General features: G+C 42.7%; 1 protein-coding gene across 4 annotated transcripts; it reads right to left on the bottom strand.

Annotated features, from left to right (window-relative positions):
- Positions 1–1227: 1227 nt before the first annotated feature.
- On the bottom strand, positions 1228–13201 carry c5h10orf71 (chromosome 5 C10orf71 homolog). Of its 4 annotated transcripts, none has more exons than XR_016091110.1 (3): positions 12710–13199; positions 9212–9304; positions 1658–2260 (listed from the first exon to the last, which is right to left on the bottom strand). XR_016091110.1 is itself a non-coding variant. In XM_088917857.1 (3 exons), exon 3 carries the CDS (start codon positions 8653–8655, stop codon positions 4726–4728), a length of 3930 nt encoding a protein of 1309 aa, XP_088773983.1. In that variant the 5' UTR covers positions 8656–8777; positions 9212–9304; positions 12710–13201; the 3' UTR covers positions 3946–4725. The 4 variants fall into 4 exon arrangements, 1 of the variants encoding a protein (XP_088773983.1); XR_016091109.1 differs by having other exon boundaries at positions 1664–2151; positions 12710–13185; XM_088917857.1 differs by lacking the exon at positions 1658–2260 and adding an exon at positions 3946–8777 and having other exon boundaries at positions 12710–13201.
- Between the last annotated feature and the right edge of the window lie 1234 nt (positions 13202–14435).

Below are 14435 nucleotides of genomic sequence, written 5' to 3'. Positions count from 1 at the left end.
ATACTTTTAGAAATTTACCTGACATCTTAAGCAATTAAACAGTTGTTTCCACATAGTATATAATTACACAGTTGTAAATGTGTTAATTACACATTTCACAACATTGTGCCTTTTGTTCTTCTGATTTCAAACTCTGATTTATAAGAATTAATTCTACAAATTCATATTTTTGTTTTAACATTTCAATTATAGATTGATCCCGCTGCATAGAAGCAAAGACTGTGAGCACTTTATTCATAAAGATGTTCAGGTTACCTCCATGTTGAGTCTGCGTTGCTTTTGGATTCTTGTGCTTTAAAATGATCAATAAGTCAATCAATTATGCTCATCCCTTGTGGAAATTATACAAACGTAGCATTCTTTAATGCAGTGAGCATCGTTTCTGACTCGTGTTTACAGGTATTCCAATAACAGCTTTATGCTTATTCAGCATGAACAAAAGTAAGTAATTTAGAAATTTAGTTAGATTACAGCATTAATTTTAAGCCCAGATATTGTCAATAATTCTGGCATTTGCTTTGTGTGGAAATCTGATTTAATTATCTGAAGCTTTTTACGCAGCAAAAGGACAGGGCTGATGTTATGCTGTTCATTGACCAGTCAGTCTTGTTTCACGCAGGTGTGTAGATTTCATCATGAAAAGGGGAGGGTTCATCTTGTATTTTCTTAATTTCTCATTGCGGGTGTCCAGTGTTTCACCCCCAAGAACCTCCTATTTCTGGAGTGGATTAAGATAGAAGATTAAAAATGCATTTTGTCCTCAGTGCTGAGCCCTACCCATGTGTCTCAATGCCCTGCCCAGGAACACAAGCAGTAAGGCTCACAGAGTAGCTTCGCCTCCAAATCAGCCCAGTTTTCCAAGCCTCCCTGTGGGCACACTGCGATTTCCCTTGAGGCACACTGCGATCACTGCCACCCTGTGGGCACACTGCAATCAGGACCCCTTTGTGGACACACTGCACTCCACACCTTCCTATGGGCACACTGCAATCGGTGCCTCCTGGTGGGCACACTGCAATCAGGACCCCTTTGTGGACACACTGCACTCCACACCTTCCTATGGGCACACTGCAATCAGTGCCTCCTGGTGGGCACACTGCAATCAGGACCCCTTTGTGGGGACACTGCAGTCAACACCTTCCTATGGGCACACTGCAATCAGTGCCTCCTGGTGGGCACACTGTAATCAGGGCCTCCCCATGGGTACATTGTGACCAGAATCTCTCTGTGCACACACAGCGATCAGAATCTCTCTGTGGGCACTCCATGTGAGCTGATGTCCAAGACTGTTATGTGGTTGTGTTTACCAGCGTGAGAAACACATACTGTATATCGCATACAGTATATGGCATCATTCATGCATTCTTTATTAGCAACTTAACCATATCTTAATTTAAGTTGCAGTTCTGTCTGATAGCAGCTGTGTGTTGTGTTACTGTTAGCAGGAGCTGTATTCTTTACTTGGTGGCTTAAGTAGTGTAGACAGTGCTAGTGTAAAGCAACTTTTACTGCTAGATCTGTTGTATTATGGAATATAAATGTTCAGTTTCATCCTGCAATGATGTCAGACACAGGGCACAAAGGCAAAAAGAAAGTTGAAATGATTGCCGAACTCCTTTCTGAATTTCAAATATTAAATGATTAATGAACAGAAAAAAATAAAGAAAACAATTGTGCTTTTAACTTCCACTAGAGGGCCTCCAAGCTCAGTTCTGGAAAGCTGGGGCCCCATCTGGGCTAAACATTCTTAACAGCTGTACTGCCTTTTAACAACAGATGTACTTCGTTTTACTCCAGTTGTGTTACATTTACATTATTGAACTCGTCTACCAACTTTTTTATTTTGCTCAGCAGTTTCCCCTGGTTATCACTGCAGTGAATGATCTGTGAAAAACACTCAACAGGTCTTTTTTTCAATGATCGGTTGCCGTTTTATTGCTGCATTTGCTGACGGTCTCCAAGGGCGAGAAGAACCCAGCACACCTCTAGGCCTCTCCTTTTCCCCCATCGCTCCTCACTGTCCTCATGGCTGGAGACTGCGCAGGCGAGAGAGAGCTGTCACAGCACCCTGCCATGGGGCACAGCGGTGTTCACCGGCAGCCTGGGCCGCACTGCCGCTCAAGCCTCCTCGGTTCGCTGTCTGCTGCAGCTCTGTCAATACGACGAATAGAAATGTGAATTGGTAATAGTGGTCTATCTGCTTCGAAATGGTTCAGGAGTACGGGACTGACGAGGAAGGAAGATCCTTTTTTACTTTAATCTGTGCAACAGAAAGAAAACAATTAAGTTTTGCTATTAAATACAAATTGTGCACACTTTCATCACGAGAAAACCCTTTTCTAAACCAGAATGCAAGGCTACCTTTTCAAGCCTGAGCAGGAGCTTTTCAATCTTGGACAGACAAGAATATGAGGGAACATGGAAGTGTGGAATACGTTACTCAGCCATATCGCTGAAGCCGATACACTGGTTTCTTTCAGAGTCACTTGGATCAGTTAACTTCTAACCACCAAACGGGCTCTCGTTTGTAACAGTTCTTATGTTCTTACATGTATGGCAGAGGATGTGGATGAGAGTAAAACTATAACTTAAAGAACTCCAATTAAAAAAAAAATCTAATTTCAATTTATGTTATTAAATACTAATTTATATTACTAAATAATCTTATAGTAATATTATTGATATTATAAAGAAAGCTTTGACTACATGTACTAATGTTCTAAAAAGCATGTAAAATGTACAGTATGTACAAAAACAACTTATTAAATGAACAAAAGCTCTGCTGAGTCTTGGATGTATTTTACATACAGTACATTTTCCTGTAGGCAATGACTGTGTTACTCTATTATACTTGTGATCTTGACTGTATTGTTACAAAGGTGCTGATCTGCTGTCTTATTGGAGTATTACACTCCTGAATGTATTGGTGTGAAGTGGAAATTCCAGTTTATTTACAATGATGATGGGCAGTGGAATGAGACTTTCGTTCCACTTTAGATCGAAGATGCAGTGCATCTTAAAATATCGAGTTTTAAAAAAAGCGTATATGCTATTTCTGTATCACCCTTACTGACCAAGGTTACTGATGATATTTAATTAATTAAATAGGACATTTTCCAAAACAATTAATCAGGGTATTGCTCTGGAAAATACTGTATAATTAAGGAAGTGCATTATTACTGCTGTGAAGTGTAAGATACCAAATTCTGATCATTGTGAGTGTCTATGTTATTAGGACCCAAATTGAAATGCTAATTATTCAGACTGTTTTTAACACGGCCGTAATAAAACTGCTCATGCAGCCCCATTCAAACAAATGTGAAATGATGTTATGAAGAATATGGAGATTAGAATCAATTGGCCTTTGGGAAATTGCTTCACGTTCAAATTAACATTGGAATTGTGTATTGATCTTGTCATTCTACCATGAAGTTTGTTTAACTCCGGCCAGTTCAGTCTCGCTGTTGTATAAGGAAGGACCAGTCAAAAGGGCAGACTGAAAGACAATATTTTAATCCTCACACACGGCACTGACTGGCAGATCAGCACAGTACACGGTGTCTAGTTTGTCACCATCAGAATTAAAGTATTTTTAATGTTCCTTTTAGAGGAGGGTAAAAAGAACCACCAATGTGAGCAGATAAAAGTACTACAAGTGTTTTTCTCACAAGTAACGGCAATGACGGTAGCAGACGAAGATGCACACAGATATGAACGGAAGTATCAGATTTTAGTATTTGTGGGGAGCACGAGTAGTGTCTTCAGCATGGCACTGTGCACTGCGAACTGTTCGAGTGTGAAGCAAGTGCTCTGTGCTTCAGATGCATTGGCACAGACAAACAAGGTGAAGAAGTCCTGGATTCTCTCATCAGGTTCTGCTGCTTTTCACCTCTGAACTAAATACGAGAAGTGCTTTATGTAAAAAAAAAATGCACAAGCACTTGAGCGATTCCAAAAAATATATATTTCTCACAGTTGTAGCTCATTTGGTAAAAACACGATAATGAGGTACAATTCTTCATTATAGTTTCTACACCCAAGTGATGCATGACTCTCACAAGGCAGCAAATTATCCACTTTGCACAAATCAATGAAAATAAAAGTCGCTTGCAATGACTTACTGTAAAAGTTACTACAATGTACTGATGGGAACAGCTGAATCCTGTCTGCCTGCGTTATTTTGCTTGCTTCTCCCCAATTACAAACCGTTACAGGAAGATTTGTGGTAAACAGGTACTGCATAACATAACGCCTACAGAATACCCTCTCAGGGTATACGAAATTGCAAGAGATAAAACAAATTCCCTAGAAGGTCTTCTATCTTTCAGACAACATTTTCATATGGAATGGTATAAATTATTTTTTTAGCAAAACATTTATTTAACAAATAGCCCAGCTCTTTCTACTGTTGCAAAATCTAAAGCCATGTTAAAAAATCAAAAGTATTTTGCTAGACATCAGTCTTTACATTTATAATAATTTATAGTGTAAATTTGTTCATCTGCTCCTGCTCCGTTATGGGAAACAAAAAAATAATAAGGTTTTACTTTCATTTCTTTGTTTTCATCTTTAAAAATCCACCTGATATACTGTACAGCCACTTTGATATACATCTCTTATGTATATACATTTACACTATATTCTAACCATTTTAGTTAGTCCAGTATTTTGCCATCCTTTGGCTATATTTTTTCTGTAAAGACAGTGCAATTTTGTCTTTTGTATTTATGAAACACTCTCAACAGCAAAATCTTCCAGTTCACTCATTGATATGATGTCCAAGTTCCTTGGGCTGACACTGGTCTTGCCTTCACTGTACGCAGAATCATCTGCCACCTGGCTAAGAGATTCGCACGCAGGCTCGATGTAGGGCTGATTCTCCCGGTTGTATTTCTGCTTGAGGACGTCCTGTGCCCAAGCCTCCGAAAGCCGCAGCTTTTCGGGGTCGTCCATGAGAGCCGCGGGGGCTGACATCTGAGAGGAAGATCTCAGGGTCGGCAGCGTCGTCACGGGGAGGGGCAGGAACCCGGGGTACAGCACATAAGAAGGGGTGTTCAGCACCTCCAGCGACGACGCGTGTGACAAGCCCCCCTCGGTCGACCTGATTGACAGCTGAACGTACTTCCCCGTTTCCGGGTCGAAGAAAGTTTTCGTCTTGACCTGCACCGGCATGTCGACCACGAAGTACTGCCCGGACTCGGGGTCTTGCAGGAGCTTCCGCTGGGTGAGGGGGAAAGGCTGGATGGACTGCGCTCCTTTCAGCGCCACCACGTTCGCAGCAGGCGGGACGTAACTGGGCTCGGGCTGCGCGGGGCTAGCCGAGGACACGGGGTTCACGGGAAGGGGCGACGACAGCAGACGAGCTGGAGACGAGGGCGTGCTAGAAACCGTCCGGATGGGCTTCTTGTCTGTCACCGCATTGCTATCCGTTTTGGGCTTGGTATCGACCCTTCTTCTTCTGTTTGTGAGCTTCTTAGCACGCCGAAGGGCTTTTTCCGTTTTCGGGGGAACAGCTGGTGGTTTGCCGAGCGGTTTGCTTTCAGTAGCACTACAGACTGAGTCTGACCTTTCACTAACATCCTTGGAGCCTTCTGTTTCTTCAGCGTTTGCAGCACTCGCAGCCTTCTCCTCCGCGCCTGTTGAGCTTGCGACGCAACTTTCTACATCCTCCGACACTGCATTCACAACTGCCTGACTTTCATCTTCTTTGGGTGCTGAGTTATGTCCAAGAGGGGACTCAGCTTTGCCTGCACCTGGGTCTTCACCCAAACACAGCACTTCATTCTCATTCTGGGGCGGCTCAGGGACCGGGATTTCATCTAAAACAGGAATTTCATTGACACCAGGAGCGTCACTTTGGACTTCAGGACTTGGGGCGACCCCCTGTTCCTCATTCTTCTCCGGGTTGCTCACATGTTCTCTGGGAGCAGTTAGCTGCAGCTCCTCTGGAAATGTCTTGTGCAAAGGTGGCTTGACAGCCTTGATTACAGGCGACGTCCTAAAGGTGTTATCTTTAATTTTGAACATGTTGAGTTTTGTTAAAGATGGAGAGGGCGCGTTTGAGATTGGCACTGGTGTGTAAGCCTTTGCATAATCGATTAAACAGTGCACCCACCCGCCTTCCTCCAGCCCCTTGGGGGATATCTCAGGTTCCTCCTTTGGAGGTGTCCTCTCCTGTCTTTGAGGAGAGCTCTCTGGCCTGGCTTTCCCTTCACTCTCTCCTTCATGGTTACTCAGAGCATAATACTGCACTTCCGACTTGTCCAATTCTTTCTTCCCCTCCTCAGCCTTGTCCTTAGTCTCCTCTTTCTTCTCTTTAGAAACACTCAGATTCCACGAAGCAAATTCCACTTTCACGTCCTCATCATGAATATTTTGAAGGTCTGCTAATAGTTGTGGCTCCTTGGGAGACTTTGTTGGCGCGTTGACGTTGCTGGTTTTAAGAGAAAACGTGGGATTCGGTTTAATACCATTGTCCTGCAATGAAAAATTAGGGGCTTCTGGTTTTTTATTGATCAAGCTTTGCACTGGCTTTCCTGCATTGTCTTTGTCTCTTGTCACAGTGGACTGCAGAGGCCTTTTCACTGTTGCCACCTGCTCTTTCACTTCTTCTTCCTTAGTATTTTCTTTCCTGTATAGTTTCAGTGAAGGGTAGTCTGGTCTCTTTCTCGAGGTGATTTCATGCGACCTAGGAGAAAGCACCACCTGGGAGTCACTGAACCTACTTCTTTGGCTTTCAGCAGGCCGATCTGTGCTCACGGCGCCTTCCTGTGCTGCAGCATTGAAGCACTTATAATTAGCAGCCTCTTTTACGGTGTGAGGTGAACTCAATGTCAAGTAGTCATCTGAGACGCAAGCATCAGCATAATATTTTCGATCAGCAGTTTGCATGTTGATTGTTTGCGAGACAGGGCTGGTAACAGACGGGATATCTCTTGCCTTCAAGTGTCCAGCTGTACCCACTCCAGCAGCAGGAGCATCTGAAGTCATCGGTACGTTTCTGGAAATGACCTCTTGCTTGGAGGGCTGCTTATTTCGGTCATGGACTTCCTGGCTTTTAAAGGTTGTTGGGCTGTATTTGCTCTTCACCCTTTTCCTGTTATCTTTGAGATTAAATAGCAGACTGGAGGCCATAGCTTTGTAGCTGTCACGGAATTTGTGCTCGGGCACAGCTTTGACCTCGGGTTCAGCTAACGTCTTGAGATCGATGACTGGTGGAGAAAGAGCGCACTGCAGGATTTCTGACGTCTCCGTTTCTTGTCTCGCATGAATCACAGGTGTCAGCAGCTTGGAAATGTTGAAAGGAGGAGAGGCAGTGTGAGCCTGCTCAGCCACCAAGGTCTGTGGTCTCTGATGACCTGGAGGCACTTTGCCCGGGGGACACAGACTTTCCTCTCTGTGCCTAGATTTTTCACTCTGGGGGGACACTGTACAGGGTCTGTGCAGGGGAGGCTTGTCTGTGATCAGGTTTCTGTGTTTTCTCCAAGGGGCACAGTTAGCCCCCATCTCAGATTCACACCGTTTCTCAACGGATAAGGCTTTTTGTAGCACTGTCGACCCGGGTACTTCTGCAGGGATCATGTCGTCAGTGTGCCTCCTGTGCGTTTTCCTGTCCCCAGTTTGGGGGGTCTGTGTCCTGTGTGCAGCAGTTAACTCTTTGTAGAGAGGTGAGTCGTACCACCTGGGGATTTCATCTGAGGACAAGAGGTCTGCTACCTCTTCTGTGTCAAACGGGTATCTTTTATAATCCTTCCATGACTGGAATGGGCTGTATTCACTGTGGAGGAACGAGTTCCTCAAGCTCAGTTTCTTCCCCTTGCTCGACTTGCTGCTTTTAGTTTTTGAGTGCTTCGTGGAAGGGACAGTTGCACCCCTGTCAGACGACTGCTGAGCAGCTCTTACTTCCGAAGAATGAAAATGGTTTCTGGGAGGTGGGAATTGCCCTGCTTTCTTCCAGTTGTCACTTGCAGCAGATTTTGTGCTTGAGATAAAATTCTGCTGGTAGGCATCGGAGAATTCCGATAACTCCCTCTGAATACTCAACAGGGCGGATTTGTCCCAGGATTCGCTGTTGTTCTCCCTGTAGTTGTAGTCGTTGTTTGCTGTGCACGCAGTGCTCTGCTTGCTATCGGCAGTCATACTGTTGTCAGTGTCGCTCTCCACAATGTCAAACGCCTTGATGAGCGAGGACACCTTTGATGTATTCTTCCTCTGTGGCCAGGCTGTTCCAATAGACCCATTGCTTAAATGTAACACTGCATCGTTTTTGCAAACTTGCTCTTGCTTTGTCTTTTCCAAGACGGACTGCTGGAATGTTGCAGCAACCTCTGAGGTTTCCTCCGCGTCTGTGTACCTTTTCACCGCAAGAGCGTATCTCTCTTGCGCACTTCCTTTCAGGAGTTCTTGGCTTTGACTGTCTTCGATGAAAGTTCTGTGAAGGCCGGCTGGGGGAGAAGAAAAATCTGCGTCGTTGTAAATGGCCTCATCTCCAACGCACAGACTCCTGAACGCTCGGTCGGTGAGACTGCTGACTTCCCTGTCCGTTTCGTCCATGAAACTCCCAACACTCGAAGAGTCGCTGAAGCCATCTGTGTATTTGTAGTGCCCCTGCATACTTCCTCTGTGACTCATGTGGCACTTTTCCAGAAAGCTCATTTCAGATGCTTATTCACATGCGCTGGGCCAGTTGTCCCAATCAGTCTTCCAGCTGTCTTACCTACACTGTCTTGCATTTAACCAGCTCACCTTCCAAAAGGCAATATGATCTCATTTCTTTCCTGCAAATGACAATGGGATTAGGAACATCCTCCAGCTTTCATTGCAAACTCCACCTCGCAAACGATCACTTGCATTTAAGAAAAAAATATGTTCAATTACGTTGACAGAAGAAAAGCTTACAGGGCTGATGTGATTTGTGGTTCTCTGTTACTCTCAATTTGGACGTAATGCACGTTTTTGCATGGGGTAGAATGGGGTGGAGTGCTGGGGGCATGCATTGAATCTTACTGTAGAAACGGTGCATCTGCATGTATTTCGTAAAAAAAACAATTTGCAGAAGCTTGTTCACTCATCACATTAATCATAGTTAAAAAAAACACTTTAAGTGTAATGTAATGTTTGTATATAATACTGAATTATAAATCACGCTAGCTTGCTTTCATTCAGGGTGAAATTCTTAGATCTGCAGAATCTTTTCGGTAGTAAATCCTACCTGTTGCAGAGCCCACAGCTGCAGCATGCCTCTTCAGCGTTCTCTTATTTAATTATTCCTCGATTCCCAGTGTTTGGTCACATTGATGCCCAGCTGCCGTTAAAAGTTTAAAATAGTATATTAGATGCCCGGAATAGTAAATCATTTCTATACTACAGCTTTGACCTTCTCATATGTGTAGTGAACTCTGCAACAATGACAACATACAAAACCAGTACTGTAATACCAAACATAAGCTATTTTTAAACACCAGGGCTCTTCTATCATAGCAAATAGCTTACAATTGCACTGACCCCTAAAGAAAGCAATCTGTCATCCATTCACCAAAGACTGAAGCCCCATAGAACACCCCTTCCTTTCACTGCGGCCTGTGCCTGCTCTTTAGTTTTGCTGCCTTTGACTACACAGAAAGGTTTTATTTTAATACAGATGTTTTCTATATGGTGTATCTGCATCTCAAAAGAAAACAATGGAGTGCAATCCTTTTGATGTTACATCCTAACATGCAGGGTGGTAAATCTGCCACAAAAAAAAACCTTATGTTACCTAATGAATGCCTAATTAATTAAAAATGAATTAAAGTAAAAAATCATCCTTCAAAGACCAAATGAAAGAAAAAAACATTAACCTCCTGTAAGACTTTTTCATGTGGAAGCAAGAAAGGAACAACACTCAAAATAAAGTGTGTGAGTGCTCCGTCCCCAGTCCCCACAGCAATAAATATTCTGACCCACTCTCCTCTTAATGGCACTTGTTGATTGTGAACTCTGGCTCGACCCCAAGAGATCAAGGAGCTTATAAGGTCTTATGTGGTGTTGATACGCAAATACAGGTTGACTCAGCACTGAGCAGAGCAAAGTGCTTCCTGTCCACACTGTATTGTGTCCTCCAATGCTCAATGTCCAATGTCCAGTGAGAGGACATGAGATGACCAGCCACTCCCCTGACTATTACACAGTCTCAATGCCACACTGCAGAGATAGCCGGCTGTTGCCCCTTCGGTGTGCGAACCACACACCACACAGCTCCTGCTGTGGTCACCTGGATTGTTAGCCTTGTCTGAAATGTCTACAAACATGGGTCTGACTGTGTGTCCCTGCACTGGCTGGCAGCCTTCTGCATGCACTGGCCCTTTCAGGTTAGCTTTCCTCCTTCACACAGACTGTTCTGCATTACAGAAACAAGCACATACAGTACGTGCAGACAAGTAGTACAATATAGACAAGCAGCACATGTAACATTTTTCTTCTTGAAAGCTCCACACCTCTCTCTTCCTCTCTTGGGTGCAGTAATCAATGCATTTCAAATAGTTTTAGAGACTAGTCAAAACACAAGCCGGGAGTTAGGCCTGATTTATTTCTTAACTTCCATATTAATGAAGGAGTTGAGTTACACAGTATGTTGTGGAGCCGCTGACCTCATTCTACAAAACAGTACTTCAGTGGTTTTGTCACAGCAGTGTGAGAAATGGGAGGGGGTTTTATTTCCTGCCTCGAACATGTGACATGGGTGATTTCAACTGGCAGGAGGATGCTCTCCATTTTTTAACCTTTTACTTGTACAACTGACCTAGAAAATCTTGGTAGTCCACATCATAACCTGCTGGCCAACCAGCGTATAAAGAACAACAAACCCCTGAGGGCCTGCAGAGATATGCACAATTTTAAAAGTCTTAATTAAAAAAATAATCCCATCTAACTCACCTGTTACAAACCTTATAAGTCATCATGTGAAATAAATACTAAGAATTCCTTTGATCTGAGTTTAAGACATAAATGACCGGGTTTATGAAATGCCTGTCTTGCGTTATTTTGAGTCACTTTGTTTTGTGAACTGAACAGCATTATCCTTCTATGGATTAAAGGTCCCATTAAAAAAAAAAATTGTTTCACTTGAACATGCTTTTGAATTGAGGTTAATTTTAAAAATGAAAAAAGTTCAAATGATGCACTTAGTCAGAAAATTGAAATTCACATGGTTGGTATGTATTAATAATCACTAAAAGCCCTTATAAACAGTAAAATGTATACAGTACATACACTTTACGCGCATGGTACAGTGAAAGTGGAACGGCTACAAATAAAGCTTTAAAAGTATGTAATACAGCAATTCCAGACAATGGCTGATAAAAGGTATTTAACATCACATACTGTAACTGTTTTTCTGTTGTCCTCAACAGGGGCTATTGGTTTTTGAGGAGCCAACAAAACTTTGATTTAGTGTCATTATGGAAAAATCTAAATGCAGATGCCAATAATCCACACAGTATAAGGAATTCATACAGTAGAATTACTATCAAAATACTAAGAACAGTTTTATCCTCCTGGAATTCCCTCACCAACCAAGAGGTGCTCTAGCCCCTGTCTTTACAGTCTTCCAGTAGCCATGGCAACCACATCCTCTTTTCTCCTGTTCCGCGGCCAACATCTCTGCTGACCAACAAACACCCTGACTGTGACGCTAGCCACACCCTAGATCACTTCTTGTCAAAACTTGCGCTTTGACTACTAAACAAGAAAAACAAGAGCGCTACAAAAGCGTTAAGAAAATATTATATGCCAAGTATGAGAATGTGTTTCCTGTCTGCAGTGATGTTTACAGCAAGTGGCACACTGGCTTTGTGAAGGCCCAGTCCAGCCTGAGAGCCCATTTTGACCTGCTCATCTAAAGGTTTCACAAGTGAACAGAGACATACTGTACTACTCTTCCTTTGCGAAACCTGTCTGTCTGTCTGTCTGTCTGTCTATCTGTCTGTTGGTCTCTATGTTTTCAATCTAGAATGATAACCGTTTTCTAAGCTTTTTTGGTTTCAGACACGTACAGTATGTGTTTCACATACAAGCTCTTGATTTAAAAAGTAAAATAAAATCCACAAAACAGCTGAGTATATTAAAGGGTATCTGATCTGTCTCGACTAAAATACAGCAGCCATTTATGACATTTTCCAGTGCTTATAACTTGATACCAGTAGCAGTCTAGATGATTTCTCCATGTCTGCCTCAGTGACCAGTTTATTTTTAATCTCTGAGGTGCTACCTATTTCACTCGCATACCCAACACCTTGAGTGGAGCCCTTTTTAAATTGAAAAGGGCACACAAATTCCTCTGTCATTAAGGACTTTTCTTTGCTTGTAAATAGGGTATGTTAAATACTGTATGTACACCCCACCTTACCTCTGAAATATTGTTTAACTTTGTGTTAAAAATAAAAAAATGTTTTTTACTATGCAATTTATTTCGCTTGTTCATAAAACTTTCACAGTTACTTTGCCCCTATTAACAACAAATCCAAGTGATTTCTTCCTGTTCTTCATTTTTCTTAATTATTCTTAGTTTTCTTTCTCGGTACAATATGAAGAAAAATATGAGTTAGTATTTTGCTGTAAACTATGTATTTTCTGTCTTTCTTACGATACGATAATACTTTATCGTCTGGTTTCCCCAGACTGCAATACTTTGTCTCACAAAATCTGAGCCGTTTGTCAATTTGCAGCTTACCTTGTGCTCCTGCCTTCCATTCTGAGGTGAGATTTTCAGTCAAGGCTCCAGAAGAATAGTTCACTAGGAAATCCTGAGTTTGTCATTCGAGCAGGGCAACTGCAGAACAGACATTTTCCCCCTCTCACATTACTGAACACTGTGATCCTTTAAACTGCATTGCTTCTTCCTCACAGAAACAAAAGTCAAGAAAATCTTTAAAGACACTCAGACCTCCCAAACTAGGAGAAACGATCTAGGCAAGGAACCAGAAGAAAGTCAAACATCCTGAAATAGATGGTGGAGCAGCCGAAACCAACAGAGTTGTAACATGGGAAGGACCTTGCACACGTATTGGAATAACCATCTGGTGTCAAGTAACAGGCAGATGAAATAAACAGGCTCATCAGCTATTTTTATATTTGGAGCTGCAAGTCCACCTTCCTTTACAGTCCAGTTTATCTTTTTGTACCTCTAGAAACCATTGTATCGAATCCAGAATTCAGCTGAGGTTTACCAGAGAGGCTTTTTTGCTATCCATCATTAATTCGGGCTTGTCAGTGCATCAGGCCGACCACGTGGGCTGTCAAGCTTTTAGGCACTGATGTCTCACAACAGAAATAGCCAATTGCATCACAGACAAATGTGTCCGATGTTCTTGGAGTGAAGCTGAGACCGGAGAATTGCCTCGATGAATGTCATCTGATAATCACAACCGATCATAACAGTTTGGTCCTGGAGGTGTTTAGCTTTCTTTCTTGTTTACATGTTTTTTTTTGTTTCGCAACACCCTGGAAAGAGGAAGCCTTACCTGGCTCCTCTAATGGTGTGCCAGGTTGTGGAAATGTGGACCTGAGGTATTCAGATAAAGGGGGGACGTTCAGATCCTACAATTTCCTGAATAAATCCAGAACGAACACTTAGCAATCCTTCTCACCCAGTGTAATCAGTCCTCTCCCTGACTGCATTTACACACACAGATTCACAAATCATGTTCGTGCACCTTGGTGTCAGGCTGCAAGGGGCACTCCATAGCTCAGCCACTGCTGCGAACATCGCCATTTGGAATTCTAGCTTTGTAACTTAACCCTGCTCCCTTATTCCCGTTCACGAGCCTTTTTTAAAACTTTGAACTCCGTGTACTTTGCTCATGTGGATTTCCCGCAGTCATTTCTCGACTTGATCGCTGCAGGTTTGTTTCGGCAGAATGGCCTCCAGCAGGGCTCTGCCACAGCGTGGCCTCCTGTCTTGTTGTGTCACACCTGCCCTTGTTTTGGTGGTGCTGTAATACGTGACACTATTGGGCAGTCCATCCCATTTACAGCGTTGAGTCAGAAAAGTCAATGTCACTCTTAATTTTGCTTTTTATTCAAGCAATTTGTATTTGTAATCAAGAGTTGAATAGGAAGGATAAGCGTGATATAATATATATTTTATTTTTTGAGTAATTCCATACATACGTGGTCGTATTAGAGCAAACACAGGCTTTGTGTCCAATGCAGTGATTCCAAACAACTATAGGACTTGGGACCCATTCACTTTATGTAAATTTGTCCATTTAAGAGTGTGAATGTCAGCATTTGGTTACATAACTCTTTGAGGCCGTAACTCCATGCAGTTTAGGACCTATTAAACTCTCTAAACTCTGCGGGTAATCATGAGAGATGCTTTGCCAAACATGTGCTGCAGCCCCACTTTGAGTTCTTGCCTATTTTGAAGGAATTTTGGACTACAATTTATTCTTCAG

Source organism: Atractosteus spatula, chromosome 5 (genome assembly GCF_055471065.1).
Source record: "Atractosteus spatula isolate fAtrSpa1 chromosome 5, fAtrSpa1.hap1, whole genome shotgun sequence".
Classification (NCBI taxonomy): Eukaryota; Metazoa; Chordata; class Actinopteri; order Semionotiformes; family Lepisosteidae; genus Atractosteus; species Atractosteus spatula.
The sequence above is the reverse complement of the archived record's forward strand: the minus strand, read 5'-3'. Positions and strand labels throughout refer to the sequence as shown.

Excerpts from the sequence above, each read along its gene's own strand:
- c5h10orf71 (XM_088917857.1), bottom strand. The coding sequence starts at position 8,655 with ATGAGCTTTCTGGAAAAGTGCCACATGAGTCACAGAGGAAGTATGCAG.